General features: G+C 43.0%; 1 protein-coding gene and 1 long non-coding RNA gene across 4 annotated transcripts in view; one reads left to right on the plus strand and one right to left on the minus strand.

The window, feature by feature from the left end:
- The first annotated feature begins 1,366 nt into the window (after positions 1-1,366).
- Positions 1,367-3,811, plus strand: LOC118938351. Its single transcript, XR_005035642.1, has 2 exons — positions 1,367-2,509; positions 2,566-3,811. It is a non-coding gene; the product is annotated as an uncharacterized LOC118938351 (long non-coding RNA).
- The window catches only part of slc6a16a (solute carrier family 6 member 16a), a 31,963-nt gene continuing 12,456 nt past the window's right edge, over positions 3,667-23,173 (minus strand). Inside the window, exons 3-13 of one of the 3 annotated variants that reach the window (XR_005035639.1) lie at positions 22,009-22,166; positions 16,141-16,267; positions 15,577-15,752; positions 14,904-15,014; positions 14,340-14,581; positions 13,425-13,605; positions 11,795-11,996; positions 10,883-11,042; positions 7,082-7,244; positions 4,279-5,410; positions 3,667-4,201 (exon numbers count right to left, since the gene is read on the minus strand). Coding sequence is in view for 2 of the 3 variants with exons in the window: in XM_036941898.1 (XP_036797793.1) it covers positions 5,075-5,410; positions 7,082-7,244; positions 10,883-11,042; positions 11,795-11,996; positions 13,425-13,605; positions 14,340-14,581; positions 14,904-15,014; positions 15,577-15,752; positions 16,141-16,267; positions 22,009-22,166 (1,856 nt within the window). In the remaining variant the exon portion in view is untranslated. Of the gene's footprint in view, positions 5,411-7,081; positions 7,245-10,882; positions 11,043-11,794; positions 11,997-13,424; positions 13,606-14,339; positions 14,582-14,903; positions 15,015-15,576; positions 15,753-16,140; positions 16,268-21,656; positions 21,883-22,008; positions 22,167-23,173 lie in introns of those variants that run through there. The other 2 variants (XM_036941898.1, XM_036941899.1) reach the window with 2 other exon arrangements.

Below are 23,173 nucleotides of genomic sequence, written 5' to 3' on the forward strand. Positions count from 1 at the left end.
TGAATGGGCAACTCCATTCCCCTGGAGCAGGGATGGGCAACTCCATTCCCCTGGAGCATGAATGGGCAACTCCATTCCCCTGGAGCAGGGATGGGCAAATCCATTCCCCTGGAGCAGGGATGGGCAACTCCATTCCCCTGGAGCAGGGATGGGCAACTCCATTCCCATGGAGCAGGGATGGGCAACTCCATTCCCATGGAGCAGGGATGGGCAACTCTATTCCCCTGGAGCAGGGATGGGCAACTCATAGTCCCCTGGAGCAGGGATGGGCAACTCCATTCCCCTGGAGCAGGGATGGGCAACTCCATTCCCCTGGAGCAGGGATGGGCAACTCATAGTCCCCTGGAGCATGAATGGGCAACTCTATTCCCCTGGAGCAGGGATGGGCAACTCCATTCCCCTGGAGCAGGGATGGGCAACTCCATTCCCCTGGAGCAGGGATGGGCAACTCCATTCCCCTGGAGCAGGGATGGGCAACTCCAGTCCCCTGGAGCAGGGATGGGCAACTCCATTCCCCTGAAGCAGGGATGGGCAACTCCATTCCCATGGAGCAGGGATGGGCAACTCCATTCCCATGGAGCAGGGATGGGCAACTCCATTCCCATGGAGCAGGGATGGGCAACTCCATTCCCATGGAGCAGGGATGGGCAACTCCATTCCCCTGGAGTAGGGATGGGCAACTCATAGTCCCCTGGAGCAGGGATGGGCAACTCTATTCCCCTGGAGCAGGGATGGGCAACTCATAGTCCCCTGGAGCAGGGATGGGCAACTCCAGTCCCCTGGAGCAGGAATGGGCAACTCTATTCCCCTGGAGCAGGGATGGGCAACTCATAGTCCCCTGGAGCAGGGATGGGCAACTCCAGTCCCCTGGAGCAGGGATGGGCAACTCCATTCCCCTGGAGCAGGGATGGGCAACTCCAGTCCCCTGGGGCAGGGATGGGCAACTCCAGTCCCCTGGAGCAGGGATGGGCAACTCCAGTCCCCTGGAGCAGAGATGGGCAACTCCAGTCCCCTGGAGCAGAGATGGGCAACTCCAGTCCCCTGGAGCAGGGATGGGCAACTCCAGTCCCCTGGAGCAGAGATGGGCAACTCCAGTCCCCTGGAGTAGGGATGGGCAACTCCAGTCCCCTGGAGCCGGAATGGTGTCACACTTTTCACCCACACCTAGCAAACACGGCTGATTAAACTAATTACATTCTGAACTGAAGATCATGATATTGGAGTCAGGTGTTTTAGCTGGGGATGGGGAAAAAGTGTGACACCAATCAGGCGCTGGAGGACTGGAGTTGCCCACCCCTGACCTGGAGTGTGTTTGACTGCGGGACTACAAGTGCACCAATCCTTCTAGTACAGTAAGGTCTCTGGCCACACTTGACACCATAGGCGTTGCCTTGTTAAACCATATTAACAACCAATGAAATAAGCTGTGTAATTACCATGTAATAACAGGGTCGTAAACAAGTTTTGGAAATGTCACTACTTTTAGATTCCCTTTTTCATATGAATTAGAATTGGTATTTTTTTCAAATAGTAATTTCAAACACGATTTAAATGGAAAAGCAGTGGAAGTGGACTGTAACTGGGTTCATGTCTGGTATTAAATCATTCCATTTGTTATTTCATTACAGTTACTAATAAGGCCTAAGTTACGCTGTGTTGCCATGATGATGTTTGTACAATCATTGTGAAGTCTACATCCCAGTTCTAACTGTGGAGGATTCTGTTCTCTCTGCAGTCTCCGTTGCAGCTACTAGCTTTGCTTTGATGGTTATAGCTGTGCAGAGCACTCAGAAATCCCAGTTTATATCTAATGACACGAATGGGCAGAGCTGGGTGGTAAACTCACCAGGCAGGATCAATGAGTTAGCCAGTTGACCAGGGTAAACTCAACACTGAGAAATACGGTAACAGTTGACCTGGGTAAACTCAACACTGAGAAATACAGTAACAGTTGACCTGGATAAACTCAACACTGAGAAATACAGTAACAGTTGACCTGGATAAACTCAACACTGAGAAATACAGTAACAGTTGACCTGGATAAACTCAACACTGAGAAATACAGTAACAGTTGACCTGGATAAACTCAACACTGAGAAATACAGTATTAGTTTACCTGGGTAAACTCAACACTGAGAAATACAGTAACAGTTGACCTGGATAAACTCAACACTGAGAAATACAGTAACAGTTGACCTGGATAAACTCAACACTGAGAAATACAGTAACAGTTGATTGTCTTGATCAAGTGTGCATAAACTCAGGCCCTTGACATCCACAGTCCTGCTAAGTTAGTGTTTCTCCCTGGTACTTATGATCAACTAATGATTGGCTGACCTGTGCACACACCTCGTTTCCCAGTGACAAATCAATCACTGGTAACAAGGCAAGGATGAAAAAAAGTTATTTTCACACTACGGAGTCGATCTGAGCCAAGCTGAACTGGCCTGCAAAGGACAAGGTGATAAGAATGGTTAGATGGTTAGGATCAGAACGACAGTGTGACTAGGTTAAAGGAGTAGAACCAGAACAGTATGGTTAGGATCAGAACGGCAGTGTGACAAGGTTAAAGGAGTAGAACCAGAACAGTATGGTTAGGATCAGAACGGCAGTGTGACAAGGTTAAAGGAGTAGAACCAGAACAGCATGGTTATGATCAGAATGGCAGTGTGACTAGGTTAAAGGAGTAGAACCAGAACAGTATGGTTAGGATCAGAACGACAGTGCGACTAGGTTAAAGGAGTAGAACCAGAACAGTATGGTTATGATCAGAATGGCAGTGTGATTAGGTTAAAGGAGTAGTCTGCTTTGAGGACTGAGACTTTGCACCATGGTCTCTAGATCATAAGGGAGGTCAAGCTGCAGCTCATTGAAAGTAAGAGTCAAAAATACAATTCCTGTTTCAAGAAAGTGTTTCTTATGAACTGGATATACACTATGTCCAAAATATATTATCAGATACTTAGCTCACTGGTTCTGCCTGATGACCTGCCCCCTGATGGGGTCTATCTAGCTCACTGGTTCTGCCTGGTGACCTGCCCCTGATGGGGCCTCTCTAGCTCACTGGTTCTGCCTGGTGACCTGCCCCTGATGGGGCCTCTCTAGCTCACTGGTTCTGCCCGGTGACCTGCCCCCTGATGCCTCCCTAGCTCACTGGTTCTGCCTGGTGACCAGCCCCCTGGTGGGGCCTCCCTAGCTCACTGGTTCTGCCTGGTGACCAGCCCCCTGGTGGGGCCTCCCTAGCTCACTGGTTCTGCCTGGTGACCTGCCCCCTGATGGGGCCTCTCTAGCTTACTGGTTCTGCCTGGTGACCAGCCCCCTGATGGTGCCTCTCTAGCTCACTGGTTCTGCCCGGTGACCAGCCCCCTGGTGGGTCCTCCCTAGCTCACTGGTTCTGCCTGGTGACCAGCCCCCTGGTGGGGCCTCCCTAGCTCACTGGTTCTGCCTGGTGACCTGCCCCCTGATGGGGTCTCTCTAGCTCACTGGTTCTGCCTGGTGACCTGCCCCCTGGTGGCAACAATAGGCATCAGGAGATGATGTGAATGTTAAGTTCCCTTTCAGTCCGTTCACTACTATTAACACTACTAACACACAGCTATGTGGATTGTGCTGTTCCTCACTACCATCACATACTACAGGCCAGTAAAACCCCAGACACAAGGCATGTTATTTTCTAAACATCCTTTAGAAGTTACTTTTGCAGGATCTTTGTTTATGGGCGGTTACTGGTCATACCAAGTACCACTGCACAACTTTCCCAATCTTTGCCCCAAATTCAGCTCCTTACTTTCTTGAACTAAGTTTAGCACCCTAATAAAAAAAATTGCATATCAGAATATATCAAATATATATTTTGTGGCTCTCTGGATCAGAGCCTCTACTTGTCTTACAAGAGTATTACTACGCAATATACAAGCTGGACTTTAAAGTCCTTCGCTTCCCTCAATACTCCTCACCTTCAGAAGTGTCTTTGGAGCAGAATCAAGTCAAACTACAAGAAACCCAAGAATACAAGTCATACTTATAATTGACCTGTGAGCAGCTAGTTGAAACTGTCATCACAGTTCAAGGAACAGGATACTGGGTGTGTTAATACAGCACTTGAACCATAAGGCACTTCCTACAGTACTTATCAGAATAATGATAGGTCACCTATAATAAGGCACTTCTTACAGTACTTATCAGTATAATGATAGGTCACCTATAATAAGTCACCTATAATAAGGCACTTCCTACAGTACTTATCAGTATAATGATAGGTCACCTATAATAAGTCACCTATAATAAGGCACTTCTTACAGTACTTATCAGTATAATGATAGGTCACCTATAATAAGGCACTTCTTACAGTACTTATCGGTATAATGATAGGTCACCTATAATAAGGCACTTCTTACAGTACTTATCAGTATAATGATAGGTCACCTATAATAAGGCACTTCTTACAGTACTTATCAGTATAATGATAGGTCACCTATAATAAGTCACTTATGATAGGTTTTTGTAAATAGTCAATTTAACTAGGCAAGTCAGTTAAGAACAAATTCTTATTTACAATGACAGCCTACCAGGGAAAGGTGGGTTAACTGCCTTGTTCAGGGGCAGAACAACAGATTTTTACCTTGTCAGCTCAGAGATTCGATCCAGCAACCTTTCAGTTCCCGGCCCAACACTCTAACCACTTGGCTACCTGCCACCCCAGGTCACTTATAATAGGTCCCTTATGATAGTTCAATTATGATGATACTTATGATAGGTGACTTATGATAGGTCAATTATGATACGTGACTTATGATAGGTGACTTATGATATCTGACTGATAGGTGTGCGTTGGCACTAAGGATACAGGTTATTACATTGTGCTAATGTTAGGTTTCTTTGGTAATATGGATGAACGGTCATATACATTGTAATACATTATTAAGATTCACTATCAATTAAAAGTCTGGGGATATAAGTGGAGTCCTTTCCACTATTTCAGTCAAGAGACGCTCTCTCTCTCTCTCTCTAAAGTGGGGCTCTCTTTCCGACTGCCACTCTCCTCTCTTCGTCCCTTGATTCTCAAACCCCTCTCTCACATCGTATCCTCTTCCTCCTCCTCCACGTCTTCCTGTTGTGGGAGGAGTCTGTAGTGGTCAAGGCCCAGTGGTAGGAAGCTAGCCCTGGGTCGGCCATTATCCTCCACCGAAGGGGTATGCTGGGAGTTGGAGTCCAGGGCGTCGCTGGAGTTGCACTTGGTGTACCTCTCTCTGTCTATCTCCTGGCCCGCGAGCTCCCCCTCGGGGCCCATGCCACGGTTCTTCAGCCAGGAGTGGAAGTAGCCAACAGGGACAGGCAGGGTGGCAGCCAGGATCAGCATGGCCAACATGGCCAGGGCCCAGCCTGGGTACTCCAGAGTTGTCTCCGATGCCTGGAGAGGAAGACATACATTCTAAGGGTTTCAAAAGGGTCCTTCGGGTGTCCCCATAGGAGAACCCTTTCTGGTTCAAGATAGAACCCTTTTTGGTTCCATGTAGAACCCTCTGTGTTAAGGGTTCTACATGGAACTCAAAAGGGTTCTTCTAGAGGCAAAAGAAACGCACACCTATTTTGGCGAGGTGCTGGCCAGCGGAGTAGAACACTTGAACAATTTAAAATAATGAATAACCAAATAACTAAGGTTTCGACAGACAAGCTGTCTTCATCAGGGTATAATAAGGTTGTGACAGGGTGACATGATCTTTTTCAAGGACAGTCTCGCAAAAAGAAACATTCTTGCGTTCTAACTACCCGCTATTCAAAGTGCTCTGAACAAATTAACGGAATCGTTCACAAACATTGGCACATTCTAAGATCCGATGATCGTCTCGGTAATGTGTTTTCGGACCTTCCCTTGATCGTATTCTCGCGGGGCAGAAATCTCAGAGATGAATTGGTAAACTCTGATTTACCACACCAAGATATCCCTGCAGAACATCTATTTGCGCCCCTACTGGATGGAAACTACAAGTGTAACGGCTGTGCTCAATGTAATGGCACTTATAAATGTCGATCCTTCAAACACCCACAAACAGGGAAACAGATCCCAATAAAAGGTGTTATCACGTGCTCCACTAAGGCAGTTATTTGTCTTATAACTTGTCCTTGTGGTAAAAATTAAGTGGGTAAAACAAAACGCAAATTAAAAGTGTGTATCTCAGAGCATCGTAGCACCATTAGGTACAAAAACTTGACTTACCCAGTTTACAGCCCACTTTTTGGAAGCAAACCACTCGATTCCGTCCTTACGTTATATCGGCATCGAACCCTAGGAGAGGGGGTGGTCTCGACAATTTATTGTTAAAAAGACCCTTGCTCCCTTCGGTCTCAATGTAGACTGTGATCTGAAGCCATTCTTGTGATTATTGTGATTTTGCTGTTGTAAATGTTTGTAGGCTTATGTAGCCAGATTGCATCTATGATCGTAAGCTATCCATTCATGTTTTTGGTATGTTATTTTTATATCTGAGAATTAACCAATGATATCAGGCCACACCCAGCTATGATTACAGACACCTGTGTGTGTCCTTTGACACTATATAAACTAGTCACCCTGCAGTGTTTGTTATCACACCCTGATGAACACAGCTTGTCTGTCCAAACGTTGGTTTTTAGGTTATTACATTATTGCATCTGAGTTCCTAAAGTGTGCGGCACTCAAAAGGGTTCTACCTGGAACCAAAAGGGTTCTACCTGGAACCAAAATGGTTCTACCTGGAACCAAAAGGGTTCTACCTGGAACCAAAAAGGGTTTTTCAAAGGGTTCTCAAAATGGGACAGTCAAATAACCCTTTTAGGTTCTAGATAGCACCTTGTATAGGGGGATGAGAGCGAAAGAGAGAGAAAAGAAAGAGAGAAAATAAATAAAGAGGGAGGGAGGGATCAGAAGAGAGTGAAAAAAGAACATGAGTGTAATCAAGCAATTGAGAGGAAAAATGTACTTCAAGGAAGTTAGGAAGGAAGTTAGGGAGGAAGTTAGGAAGGTCAAAAGGAAGGAAGGAAAGGAAGCCCTCCATCTAGCCAGCCAGGAACAGGGACCAGGGCCAATGTAGGGGTATCTCACCGTGGTGTGGTTCCAGGCTGTGTAGGTCGGTCGTTTGAAGACCATTCGCAGTAGACTTGCCGCCAGCAGGCCCACCATAGCAAACAGACACACGTACTTCCACAGGTACTTATACAGCACCGGGGGGCGCCATTTCAGCATGATCTCAATGTCATCCAAGAAGCTAGGGAGGAGAGGAGATGCTAGATGTGTCGTCATCACAGATGCTGAATCTCAAACCAACCCCATATAGCCTCTAGCCCGCTAGACTCTTGTGGAGATGTTAGAGGATTAGATAGCTGTCCACAATATGGCAACAATTCCACTCAGCCTATCAGAGGCTTGGTTGTACTTCAGATATCTCTGAACCTGATTTAGCTTTGAGACATTTTGCAGATGTCTTCAATACTATTGTGGATAATCATGTTCCCTTCAGAAAATGAAGGGTTAAAAGTCAATCGAATGCCTGGTACACTCCGGAGGATGCAGAAGTCATTCATAAAACAGTTGATGTTTGGGTCAAGGCCAGGGACACATAATTAGGCCTGGACTGGTAAGTTTTTAAGCAACTGAGGAATCATTGTCTAAGACAAATAAGAAAGGCTAAATCGGATCACTATGTAAGTTGTCCTTGATTAGGGCTGAACTCTGATGCCTGTTCATGGTTTCATGATTATCTTAGTGACAGAACTCAGGCCATCAAAATTGATGGGGTTAAGTCTGAATGTCTTGAAGTACATAAAGGTGTACCACAGGGGTTATTTTGGGACATATTCTCTTCACTATTTATATAAACACCATTGGTCAATCTGTAAAAAAAAAGTAAACTTCATCTATATGCGGATGATAGGAATTTGTTCTTAACTGACTTGCCTAGTTAAATAAAGGTGTTCTCAACCTGATGAATTTGATTTTATATTCTTGAAGCCCAATTCAAAAACCGTATTGGACATGATCCAGAAAGTAGACAGGATCGTACCGTATTACGGAGGGACACAGGATCGTACCGTATTACGGAGGGACACAGGATCGTACCGTATTACGGAGGGACACAGGATCGTACCGTATTACGGAGGGACACAGGATCGTACCGTATAACGGAGGGACACAGGATCGTACCGTATTACGGAGGGACACAGGATCGTACCGTATTACGGAGGGACACAGGATCGTACCGTATTACGGAGGGACACAGGATCGTACCGTATTACGGAGGGACACAGGATCGTACCGTATTACGGAGGGACACAGGATCGTACCGTATTACGGAGGGACACAGGATCGTACCGTATAACGGAGGGACAAAGGATCGTACCGTATTACGGAGGGACACAGGATCGTACCGTATTACGGAGGGACACAGGATCGTACCGTATTACGGAGGGACACAGGATCGTACCGTATTACGGAGGGACACAGGATCGTACCGTATTACGGAGGGACACAGGATCGTACCGTATTACGGAGGGACACAGGATCGTACCGTATTACGGAGGGACACAGGATCGTACCGTATTACGGAGGGACACAGGATCGTACCGTATAACGGAGGGACACAGGATCGTACCGTATTACGGAGGGACACAGGATCGTACCGTATTACGGAGGGACATCACAATGTGACGTATTGGACATGATCCAGAAAGTAGGCAGGATCGTACCGTAAGAATGGAGTACTGTACATCACTGGTATTATACTATTACACTGGTATTATACTGTACATCACTGGTATTATACTATTACACTGGTATTATACTGTACATCACTGGTATTATACTATTACACTGGTATTATACTATTACACTGGTATTATACTGTACATCACTGGTATTATACTATTACATTGGTATTATACTATTACATTGGTATTATACTATTACATTGGTATTATACTATTACACTGGTATTATACTGTACATCACTGGTATTATACTATTACACTGGTATTATACTGTACATCACTGGTATTATACTATTACATTGGTATTATACTATTACATTGGTATTATACTATTACACTGGTATTATACTATTACACTGGTATTATACTATTACACTGGTATTATACTGTACATCACTGGTATTATACTATTACATTGGTATTATACTATTACATTGGTATTATACTATTACACTGGTATTATACTATTACACTGGTATTATACTATTACACTGGTATTATACTATTACACTGGTATTATACTATTACACTGGTATTATACTATTACATTGGTATTATACTATTATATTGGTATTATACTATTACACTGGTATTATACTGTACATCACTGGTATTATGCTATTACACTGGTATTATACTATTACACTGGTATTATACTATTACACTGGTATTATACTATTACATTGGTATTATACTATTATATTGGTATTATACTATTACACTGGTATTATACTGTACATCACTGGTATTATGCTATTACACTGGTATTATACTATTACACTGGTATTATACTATTACACTGGTATTATACTGTACATCACTGGTATTATACTATTACACTGGTATTATACTATTACACTGGTATTATACTATTACACTGGTATTATACTGTACGTCACTGGTATTATACTATTACATTGGTATTATACTATTACATTGGTATTATACTATTACACTGGTATTATACTATTACATTGGTATTATACTATTACATTGGTACTATACTATTACATTGGTATTATACTATTATATTGGTATTATACTATTACACTGGTATTATACTGTACATCACTGGTATTATGCTATTACACTGGTATTATACTATTACACTGGTATTATACTATTACACTGGTATTATACTGTACATCACTGGTATTATACTATTACACTGGTATTATACTATTACACTGGTATTATACTATTACACTGGTATTATACTGTACGTCACTGGTATTATACTATTACATTGGTATTATACTATTACACTGGTATTATACTATTACACTGGTATTATACTATTACATTGGTATTATACTATTACATTGGTACTATACTATTACATTGGTATTATACTATTACACTGGTATTATACTATTACACTGGTATTATACTATTATATTGGTATTATACTATTACACTGGTATTATACTGTACATCACTGGTATTATGCTATTACACTGGTATTATACTGTACATCACTGGTATTATACTATTACATTGGTATTATACTATTACACTGGTATTATACTATTACACTGGTATTATACTGTACATCACTGGTATTATACTATTACACTGGTATTATACTGTACATCACTGGTATTATGCTATTACACTGGTATTATACTGTACATCACTGGTATTATGCTATTACACTGGTATTATACTGTACATCACTGGTATTATGCTATTACACTGGTATTATACTGTACATCACTGGTATTATGCTATTACACTGGTATTATACTGTACATCACTGGTATTATACTATTACACTGGTATTATACTGTACATCACTGGTATTATGCTATTACACTGGTATTATACTGTACATCACTGGTATTATACTATTACACTGGTATTATACTATTACACTGGTATTATACTATTACATTGGTATTATACTATTATATTGGTATTATACTATTACACTGGTATTATACTGTACATCACTGGTATTATGCTATTACACTGGTATTATACTGTACATCACTGGTATTATACTATTACACTGGTATTATACTGTACATCACTGGTATTATGCTATTACACTGGTATTATACTATTACACTGGTATTATACTATTACATTGGTATTATACTATTACATTGGTATTGGTAAACCTGTTTGGACATCTTACCGGTCAGCTCCGTACACCCAGGCCACAGCGAATGTCTCAAAGACCACCACGATGATCAGGGGTAGGGTGGCAGAGTAGTCATCGAACATTGTCACAAAGTAGTTCCCTGAGCGCTGGGTAAACAAAAGTCCGATCACAAAGCCCAGGGCACAGCTGCACACTGAACCATAATGACAAAGAACACAGCTATTTAGTGACACACTGAATCATATTGACAAAGAACACAGCTATTTAGTGACACACTGAATCATAATGACAAAGAACACAGCTATTTAGTGACACACTGAACCATAATGACAAAGAACACAGCTATTTAGTGACACACTGAATCATAATGACAAAGAACACAGCTATTTAGTGACTCACTGAACCATAATGACAAAGAACACAGCTATTTAGTGACTCACTGAACCATAATGACAAAGAACACAGCTATTTAGTGACACACTGAACCACAATGACAAAGAACACAGCTATTTAGTGACACACTGAACCATAATGACAAAGAACACAGCTATTTAGTGACACACTGAATCATAATGACAAAGAACACAGCTATTTAGTGACTCACTGAACCATAATGACAAAGAACACAGCTATTTAGTGACACACTGAATCATAATGACAAAGAACACAGCTATTTAGTGACTCACTGAATCATAATGACAAAGAACACAGCTATTTAGTGACTCACTGAACCATAATGACAAAGAACACAGATATTTAGTGACAGACAGACAGACAAAGAGCACAACTACAAACTAAAACTTGTTATATTTTTGGGTGTTTGAGTTTGTAGTTGTGCTCTTTGTCGGTCTTTGAAACATTTAGTTGAGTGTGTGTGCGCACGTGTGTGTACGTGGGTGCATTTGTGTATTGGGTCATTGGTGTGTGTGAATGTGTCTGTATTACCTGTGAGCATGGTCCGGTGGCGTCCCAGCAGGCTGAAGTTGTCCATGAGGGGGGTGAGGATCCCCTGCATGGTGCCGAACATGGTGCTCATGCCCAGGTTGAGCAGCATGAGGAAGAAGAGCGTGGACCAGAAGGGGCTGGCAGGGAACTGGGCCATGGCCTCTGTGAAGGCAATGAACGCCAGGCCCGTCCCTTCCACACCCTGGGGGTTAGAGAGAGAGGGACAAGAGGGACAAACACTTTCATTTATCTGGAGTATGTTGATATTTGTAACTTGTATTCTATGTGGAATATGATGATATTTGTAACTTGTATTCTATGTGGAGTATGATGATATTTGTAACTTGTATTCTATGTGGAGTATGTTGATATTTGTAACTTGTATTCTATGTGGAGTATGATGATATTTGTAACTTGTATTCTATGTGGAATATGATGATATTTGTAACTTGTATTCTATGTGGAATATGATGATATTTGTAACTTGTATTCTATGTGGAATATGATGATATTTGTAACTTGTATTCTATGTGGAGTATGATGATATTTGTAACTTGTATTCTATGTGGAATATGATGATATTTGTAACCTGTATTCTATGTGGAGTATGATGATATTTGTAACCTGTATTCTATGTGGAGTATGTTGATATTTGTAACTTGTATTCTATGTGGAGTATGTTGATATTTGTAACTTGTATTCTATGTGGAGTATGATGATATTTGTAACCTGTATTCTATGTGGAGTATGTTGATATTTGCAACTTGTATTCTATGTGGAGTATGTTGATATTTGTAACTTGTATTCTATGTGGAATATGTTGATATTTGCAACCTGCCTTTCTCAACAACGTATTGAAATTAAGAGGGTTTGAGCGACATATGGGGTAGAGAAACTGGTTAGATATGGGTTAGAGAGGGGTTAGATATGGGTTAGAGAATTTGTTAGACATGGGTTAGAGAGGGGTTAGATATGAGTTAGCGATGGGTTAGAGAGGGGTAGGATATGGGTTAGAGAGAGGTTAGATATGGGTTAGAGAGGGGGGGTTAAAAACATAATAGAGAAAGGGAGAGAACGAGGGAGGGAGGGGGGAGAGAATGAGGGAGGGAGAGAACGGTGGGAACGAGGGAGGGAACGAAGGAGAGAACGAGGGAGAGAGGGAGGGAACGGGGGGAACGAGGGAGGGAACGAAGGAGAGAACGAGGGAGGGAGGGAACGGGGGGAACGAGGGAGGGAACGAAGGAGAGAACGAAGGAGGGAGAGAACACGGGAGGGAGGGAGAGAATGAGTGAGGGGGGGCAAGGTGTTAACAGGAGGTTGTAAGGGGTGAAGAAAGAGAGGGAATACAAGGTAGGGGAAACAGTTAGAGCCAGGTAAAGACAGTTAGAGCCAGGTAAAGACAGTTAGAGCCAGGTAAAGACAGTTAGAGCCAGGTAAAGACAGTTAGAGCCAGGTAAAGACAGTTCGAGCCAGGTAAAGACAGTTAGAGCCAGGTAAAGACAGTTAGAGCCAGGTAAAGACAGCTCCTTATTAATAACTTTGTGCCTACATTACAAAGGACTCCTTTCTCCATTATTTCTGAAAATAGGATTTGAACCACAAGCCCCCTAAAACCTAATCTAACCCTCACCTTGCTCATCTCCTCATCCAGGTCACAGTCGGTGATGTTTGTCCCCACCTGGGAGCCGTAGTGATGGTACCACTCTCTGTAGTCAGGTATGGTGACGGAGGCAGGATCAGACATGTTGAACCACGGCCACCAGTGATGGTTGCTTCCATGTGTGGCCATGTCGTTTAACAGGCCCAGATTTCTGAAGGGTGGGAGGTGACGTAGTCGGAGCTTAGAATTATAAGGTTCCTTCTGTAAAAAGTTGATTCTGAGATAATTGGCTTTAAAGTTACCAAACCTTATTGTTTTGAATGGTGTGAGCAATTTCTATCTCATATCCTTATTCACTTAACAACATGAATTGGGGTATTTAGAGTACTATATAGGTAGAGAACATTGAACAGAACAAGAAAATGTCCAGAACTCAATTTTGGCAAAATTGCAGATAGAACATGATAATTCCAAGCTCTCAATATCGCAATTCCCTTCAGGTACATTGCTAATACTTTATTTGAAGGTATGCTTACACTCTTAGAAAAAAAGGTTCCGAAAAGGTTAGTCAGATGGACCCATAGGAGAACCATTTTGGTTCCAGGTAGAACCCTTTTTTTGGTCCCAGGTAGAACCCTTTTGGTTCCATGTAGAAACTGCAACCAAAAATAGTTATTCAAATGGTTCTCCTATGTGGACAGTTGAAGAACCCTTTAAGGTTCTAGATAGCACCTTTCTTTCTAAGAGTGTACATATAGACATGTCTTGGATATGTTTCCATAATATTGACATGCTTTATAAAGGGATAGTTCATCCGAAGTAACAAAATTACATTTCTCACTCACTCACTCACTCACTCACTCACTCACTCACTCACTCACTCACTCACTCACTCACTCACTCACTCACTCACTCACTCAATCCCCCCCTTGACTCCATACTTACTGGGTGATGCAGTTCAGGACAATGTTCTTGGCCCTGAAGCCCAGCACTACGAACACCACCAGTGATGCGAGCACTGAGGTCATGAAGTTGATGCAAGAGACCATGAGCGCGTCACGGTGACAGTTGTTGTGGATGGGGTTGTAGGAAGAGTAGGCAATCACAGAGCCGTAGCCCAGGCCCAGGGCAAAGAACACCTGTGTGGCTGCCTGCCGCCACACCTGCACCTCAGCCCAAATTTCTATCTGAGACAGAGAGACAGAGAGAGAGAGACAGAGAGAGAGAGAGAGAGAGAGAGCGCGAGAGAGAGAGAAAGAGACAAAAGAGAGAGAGAGAGAGAAAGAGACAAAAGAGAGAGAGAGAGAGAGAAAGAGAGAGAGAGAGTGACAGCATAAGACTAAATTCTATTCTATTTATATTCTGTCAATTCAGGAAGTGAATAGAAATTCTTTTTTTTTATTATTATTCTTGTTTTTAAGCATCTTTGTACATCTTTGAGATTCTACTTGTAATTAAAAGCGCAAAATCAATGAAATATATTATTATTATTGTTATTATTGTACTTACTTTAGGGTAGAACATGTAGGCGATTCCCTCCTTGGCTCCATCCAGCATCAAGCCTCTGACGAGGAAGATGAACAGCACAGCATAGGGGAAGACTGAGGAGAAATACATCACCTAAGGAGAAGAGAATTACAATTAGGAACCATCACTTATTTTAATGGAGATAAAATATGTAAAATATGTCTATGGATTTAGGAGAGGTTGTATTTCTCCAGCCCCACTCCTCAGCTGTATACCAGGACAGGTGGTGGGGTTGCCGCTTTGTTGTTTTTCCAATTTCAGAATGTACCTTTAACTTTACCTATAGGTAGATATAGGGCTGGGTTCATGGACACAGACTAAGTACCATAAGATATTGGATTAAATCAATATTTATCAAAAGACATTTTACATTCGCTTTTAAAAACTATACATGAAAAAACAACATTTAACAAGACAAGGTCAACGAAGGAGGACATTAACATTAACATTAAACCATTTAAAAGTAACATATGCCAAAAACAGAATTCAGTCACTTTCCTTCACAGCTAGCGTGTTAACTACTAGCCTACCATTATCATGGTTAGTGGTTGCCGGGGGCGACACTACTGAGGGTCAAGGCAGGTGGTGGGTGACCCGTTATACTGTTTGTAACATGCTATATGTTGTGAAAAAGATGAACTGAGAGCATCCTTACCTTGGCAGAGGACTTGATGCCTTTGATCATGGCTAGACAGACGATGGCCCAGGCAGCCAGCAGACAGCCCGTCATGATGGGGTTAAACTCACCAGACTCATCGATGGAGTCTGTGATGTCTAGAGCCTTCCGGAACCAGAAGTATGAGGTTGGGGAGCTACCTAAGCATTCCTTTACTGACAGACAGAGAGAGCGAGAGACAGAGAGAGAAGGAGGGAGAGGAAGTGAGAGATAGAGAGGGGGAGTGAGAGAGAGTGAGTGAGAGAGAGGGAGAGAGATTTATAATTTACATACACAAACCCTGCTCTTGTAGAATACAACGTGTCCATTACACATCTAAACACAAATAAGGAGAAGCATGATATGAACCACACACACACACACACACACACACACACACACACACACACACACACACACACACACACACACACACACACACACACACACACACACACACACACACACACACACACACACACACACACACACACACACACACGTACAACTAACCTTGTGGGGACAAAATACTATACTACACGCACAGACACAGCTAGTGAATACCAGTTTTATTGATGGTCATGTTGATGGGACACTGCTCCCAGGGTAGAGGATACTGGAAGGAGTTGCCCATGTAGAAGAGACTCCATGCGATGATGACATTGTAGTAGAGAGCCACAAAGAAACACACCTGAGGAAGGAAGACAGGGTTAATACAGTATTTAACATGCTAGCTGCACCTGAGGAAGGAAGACAGGGTTAATGCAGTATTTAACATGCTAGCTGCACCTGAGGAAGGAAGACAGGGTTAATACAGTATTTAACATGCTAGCTGCACCTGAGGAAGGAAGACAGGGTTAATGCAGTATTTAACAATCTAGCTGCACCTGAGGAAGGAAGACAGGGTTAATGCAGTATTTAACATGCTAGCTGCACCTGAGGAAGGAAGACAGAGGGTCATGCAGTATTTAACATGCTAGCTGCACCTGAGGAAGGAAGACAGGGTTAATGCAGTATTTAACATGCTAGCTGCACCTGAGGAAGGAAGACAGAGGGTCATGCAGTATTTAACATGCTAGCTGCACCTGAGGAAGGAAGACAGGGTTAATACAGTATTTAACATGCTAGCTGCACCTGAGGAAGGAAGACAGAGGGTCATGCAGTATTTAACATGCTAGCTGCACCTGAGGAAGGAAGACAGGGGGTAATGCAGTATTTAACATGCTAGCTGCACCTGAGGAAGGAAGACAGGGTTAATGCAGTATTTAACATGCTAGCTGCACCTGAGGAAGGAAGACAGGGTTAATGCAGTATTTAACATGCTAGCTGCACCTGAGGAAGGAAGACAGAGGGTCATGCAGTATTTAACATGCTAGCTGCACCTGAGGAAGGAAGACAGGGTTAATGCAGTATTTAACATGCTAGCTGCACCTGAGGAAGGAAGACAGAGGGTCATGCAGTATTTAACATGCTAGCTGCACCTGAGGAAGGAAGACAGGGTTAATGCAGTATTTAACATGCTAGCTGCACCTGAGGAAGGAAGACAGGGTTAATGCAGTATTTAACATGCTAGCTGCACCTGAGGAAGGAAGACAGGGTAATGCAGTATTTAACATGCTAGCTGCACCTGAGGAAGGAAGACAGGGTTAATGCAGTATTTAACATGCTAGCTGCACCTGAGGAAGGAAGACAGGGTTAATGTAGTATTTAACATGCTAGCTGCACCTGTAGACTTCCAGTCATTGCAAATCAAACTTTATTTGTCACATGCGTCAAATACAACAAGTACAGTGAAATGCTTACTTACAAGCCCTTAACCAACAGCGCAGTTCAAGACGAGTTAAGAAAATATTTACCAAATAAACTAATGTAAAAAATAATAAAAGTAACACAATAAAATAACAATAATGAGGCTATATACAGGGGGTACCGGTACCGAGTCAGTGTGGGGGCTATATACAGGGGGTACCGGTACAGAGTCAGTGTGGGGGCTATATACAGGGGGTACCGGTACAGAGTCAGTGTGGGGGCTATATACAGGGGGTACCGGTACCGAGTCAGTGTGGGGGCTATATACAGGGGGTACCGGTACCGAGTCAGTGTAGGGGCTATATACAGGGGGTACCGGTACAGAGTCAGTGTGGGGGCTATATACAGGGGGTACCAGTACCGAGTCAGTGTGGGGGCTATATACAGGGGGTACCGGTACCGAGTCAGTGTGGGGGCTATATACAGGGGGTACCGGTACCGAGTCAGTGTGCAGGTTATATACAGGGGGTACCGGTACAGAGTCAGTGTGGGGGCTATATACAGGGGGTACCAGTACCGAGTCAGTGTGGAGGCTATATACAGGGGGTACCGGTACCGAGTCAGTGTGGGGGCTATATACAGGGGGTACCGGTACCGAGTCAGTGTGGGGGCTATATACAGGGGGTACCGGTACCGAGTCAGTGTGCAGGTTATATACAGGGGGTACCGGTACCGAGTCAGTGTGGGGGCTATATACAGGGGGTACCGGTACCGAGTCAGTGTGGGGGCTATATACAGGGGGTACCGGTACCGAGTCAGTGTGGGGGCTATATACAGGGGGTACCAGTACCGAGTCAGTGTGGGGGCTATATACAGGGGGTACCGGTACCGAGTCAGTGTGCAGGGGTACAGGTTAGTCGAGGTAATTTGTATATGTAGGTGAAGTGTGAAGGGTGAAGTGACTATGCATATAATAAAACTGCAAGTAGTAGCAGTTAGCAGCGCTAACGCTAGTTAACAATGGCTCGCAAAACTAAATTAAACTTCCTTCAAACTGTATGCAGGGACATCAAATCACAAAGTTCTCTGACTCTGGGTAAGTAATTCCTAACGTATCACACTATCCCTTTAAATATTGATATAGCAGCTCCCTGACATCAGCACTGACAGAATGAGTATGAATAGGGTGTCAGTGTTAAGCAATAGGGTGACGCTGGGCCAATTGTGCGCCACCCCATGGGTATCCCGGTCACGGCCGGCTGTGACAGAGCCTGGACTCGAACCCAAGAATCTCTAGTGGCACAGCGGGAGAGAGCACTGCCCCACTCAGGAGGCCCTAGGCTGTCAGTGTTAACCAATAGGGTGTCAGTGCATAAGTCATACCAACACAGGGGAGAGAGGAGTGTGCAACTACTTCTCACACATTAGAAAGAGATCGTTCCCCTAACCCCAGACAGACAGACAGACAGACAGACAAACACACACACACACAGACACAAACCTCTAGGCTTCTCGAGCCACACAGGTGTACAAGTCAGTTTGTTTTGTATCTCTGTTTACCAGACATGAGGTGACTAAAAAGTTAATTATGGAGTGATCTCTCACTATAACTATGCTGTTTCTATGACCTCCTGCATGGTTAAACTAAGTTGACTGATTCTGACTGCTAGACTACACCAGTCTACTTCTGCAAGCTGTTCTGCTGTTCTTCTTTGCCTCAGGGCTTAAGGTCAGGTTCCAAACACGTCCACAGTCATTGGTGCAGGACCTGTTAACAACACTAGGAGCCATAATCACACTGTTGACTGATATTATGGATATTTATGCATATTCAAATATGCATTCTGCTTGCATGGAGCTGTTTTTAACTTACCTGGAAATCTAGTCAACAGGTTTATTGTGTCGGGTCCTGGTCTATTTTTTTGCCTTCACCACAGATCTATAGCCTCAACATTAGGCCTTAACCGTCACCCTGGTGATAATGCTTGGCTCCCAAAACATTTCTGTCAGGCCAGGGAACAGCCTATGTTCCAGTGTTTCTAATTCCTGAGAACGTTCCTTTTGAAAACATTGTAGGAACAGTCTAGCAACATTGTGACAAATCAAGGGGCATGGAAGGAGGTTCCTTGTATTTTGCTCAATTGCCCTCAGCTATGTTTAGACGGTTGTAGTTCATGTTTTGCTGCGTTCTAGTGTACCATAATATATGGCTTTCTTATTCTTGACACTTCTCCCAGTCATATTTAAGGTTAGAACTACCTTTCTAAGTGTTCTGATGCTTCTAGCTTGGAGTTGTATTTTTATGATAACATAGCTACAGTATTTCACTTTTGAATGTGTATAGTATTGCTTACTAGGTGTGTCCAATCAATTGTGTAACCACTCCCTCTTCCAATTAGGGCTAATTGGAAAATCTGTTCAAAGAGGACATTGTATTATTTCTTTGTACTCCCTGACGAAGGCCATGCAGCCCGAAACGCGTCAGATTTTTAAAACCTTGTTTCTATTGAACATGCCATACCAATAAAGGCCTTTTTCATCAATTATATGAAGAGTGCCTTGGTCCTCCTTTCTTTTTGATGACCAATTCACCCCTTTTACCAAAGAGCACCTTCTATCTCCCAAAATGTACTATTGTGTACCTTAGTAGCGCTTCCCTTCCTCCTCTTTCTACGAGGTTCCTTGTATGTTGAATAATGACGAAGTCAAAATGTTCCTTCAGCCATCGTCCAAATGTTTCTCATGACAAGCAGAAGAAATAAATAACATTTTCTTGTACCGCAACCAAACACCAAAATGGTAACCAACCAAACACCAGAATGGTAACCAACCAAACACCAGAATGGTAACCAACCAAACACCAGAATGGTAACCAACCAAACACCAGAATGGTAACCAACCAAACACCAGAATGGTAACCAACCAAACACCAAAATGGTAACCAACCAAACACCAGAATGGTAACCAACCAAACACCAGAATGGTAACCAACCAAACACCAAAATGGTAACCAACCAAACACCAAAATGGTAACCAACCAAACACCAAAATGGTAACCAACCAAACACCAAAATGGTAACCAACCAAACACCAAAATGGTAACCAACCAAACACCAAAATGGTAACCAACCAAACACCAGAATGGTAACCAACCAAACACCAGAATGGTAACCAGATGAAAGCAGTCCCAACCAAACACCAGAATGGTAACCAACTAAACACCAGAATGGTAACCAGATGAAAGCAGTCCCAACCAAACACCAGAATGGTAACCAACCAAACACCAGAATGGTAACCAGATGAAAGCAGTCCCAACCAAACACCAGAATGGTAATCAGATGAAAGCAGTGCCAACCAAACACCAGAATGGTAATCAGATGAAAGCAGTGCCAACCAAACACCAGAATGGTAATCAGATGAAAGCAGTCTCTGTGTGTGGTGGGAATGTGTATTGTTAGTTAGTTGAGAAACTAGTCCCTGTGTGTGGTGGGAATGTGTATTGTTAGTTAGTTGAGAAACTAGTCCCTGTGTGTGGTGGGAATGTGTATTGTTAGTTAGTTGAGAAACTAGTCCCTGTGTGTGGTGGGAATGTGTATTGTTAGTTAGTTGAGAAACTAGTCCCTGTGTGTGGTGGGAATGTGTATTGTTAGTTAGTTGAGAAACTAGTCCCTGTGTGTGGTGGGAATGTGTATTGTTAGTTAGTTGAGAAACTAGTCCCTGTGTGTGGTGGGAATGTGTATTGTTAGTTAGTTGAGAAACTAGTCCCTGTGTGTGGTGGGAATGTGTATTGTTAGTTAGCTGAGAAACTAGTCCCTGTGTGTGGTGGGAATGTGTATTGTTAGTTAGTTGAGAAACTAGTCCCTGTGTGTGGTGGGAATGTGTATTGTTAGTTAGTTGACAAAATGTGCATCCCAAATGGCACTCTATTTACCTATAAAGTGCAGCACTACTTTTGACCAGGACCTATTGGGGCTCTGCCTCTCTGGTCAAAAGTAGTGCACTACAGATCTATCATCTTAATTTAATCACTCTGTTGTTGCAGATCATTTTCCTGCACAGGAAAAGGAAACGCTCATTTTTGCAGGAAATGCTCATTTTTGTGAATTCAAATTTTAAAAAGGCTTCTAACGTTTGTAATTTCCACTTTAACATTTCAGACCTGATTTTCCCTACATAAATGTCCATTAATTATAATCCACATAATAATTGACATTTCCTGTTGCAGCAGGATTATTTTCCTGCTGTGAGAAGCAGGTTCAAATTAAGGTACGGCATCTGTACATACAGTATGAAATAGGGTGCCATTTGGGACCAACCCCTGTTGTGATCACCATGCAGCTGGAGTAGCCGATACCAGCCAACCTGTTGTGCTCACCATGCAGCTGGAGTAGCCGATACCGGCCATCCTGTTGTGCTCACCATGCAGCTGGAGTAGCCGATACCGGCCAACCTGTTGTTCTCACCATGCAGCTGGAGTAGCCGATACCGGCCAACCTGTTGTGCTCACCATGCAGCTGGAGTAGCCGATACCGGCCAACCTGTTGTTCTCACCATCTAGCTGGAGTAGCCGATACCATCCAACCTGTTGTGCTCACCATGCAGCTGGAGTAGCCGATACCGGCCAACCTGTTGTTCTCACCATGCAGCTGGAGTAGCCGATACCGGCCAACCTGTTGTTCTCACCATGCAGCTGGAGTAGCCGATACCGGCCAGCTTAGGGGAGATGTGCTTCCACACACCGATGCTGCCCTGACGGATACACTGGCCCGCAGCCAGCTCCATGAAGAACAGGGGAACCCCCACCACCAACAACAGCATGACATAGAGAACCATGAATGCGCCTGCCAGGAGAAGAGAGAGGGAGAGGAGGCAGAGAGTTAAAGGGGAAATCTGCAGTTCACTGTTTCGGTAAACAGCTGAGGGATGGGGTTGGAGAAATGTAACCACTCTCAGATTCAAAGACATAGCTATGATCCAAGGACTGACAATCCATAAGATTAAAACATATATAGTTTACAATTGCATTGTTTACAAACAAATGAACAAAACAAGCTTATTTCTTGAGTTTTGGAATTAGACAGTTGAACTAAGGTCATGAGGCATTTTTAAGTTATTGATAAGGGAATGTATATGTTTAGAGTAATAATAAGAGAATCTGAATGACATTAAGAGTAATGACTAAAGTATTTCACCCTAATAGTTACAGAAGCTTAGACAATGTGTTTAGACATAATTCTAGAATATTGTGAGTCAGTGGGAACATTGTGTTTGTGTGTGATAAAGAGGAACTTGACAACAGACATGTTTTGGTACTGTGAGACCAAAGACAGGAGATAAAGTTCCTCCACCCAGGGAGGAACAGATGCGCTTGTAGACTTGTAGGTGCTTGTAGGAGTTATATAAAAGGCTATGCGCATTATATGATTTTTAGAGCTCTCATGAATAAACTACAATGAACCTTTTGCATAAGCTGAGTCTTGGCCTAATTATTATTAAATTATTATTAAACCCAAGGTCTTACAAACCTCGGGAATTAGTCAAAGCTTTAATAATTGTTAGTTATTATCATTGGGATTGAAAATTCTCGTGCAAATTCATTACTTAAAAATCATACAATGTGATTTTCTGGATTTTTGTTTTAGATTCCGTCTCTCAGTGTACCTATGATAAATATTACAGACCTCTACATGCTTTGTAAGTAGGAAAACCTGCAAAATCGGCAGTGTATAAAATACTTGTTCTCCCCACTGTATCATGAAAAGATAAGTCCCAAAATGTATGTAGCAATCGCAGATTGACCCTTTAAGATACAAAGTTATGCCTCAGATGGAGAGATTCTGTAAGAGTT

This window comes from Oncorhynchus mykiss, chromosome 13, assembly GCF_013265735.2.
Source record: "Oncorhynchus mykiss isolate Arlee chromosome 13, USDA_OmykA_1.1, whole genome shotgun sequence".
Taxonomy (NCBI): Eukaryota; Metazoa; Chordata; class Actinopteri; order Salmoniformes; family Salmonidae; genus Oncorhynchus; species Oncorhynchus mykiss.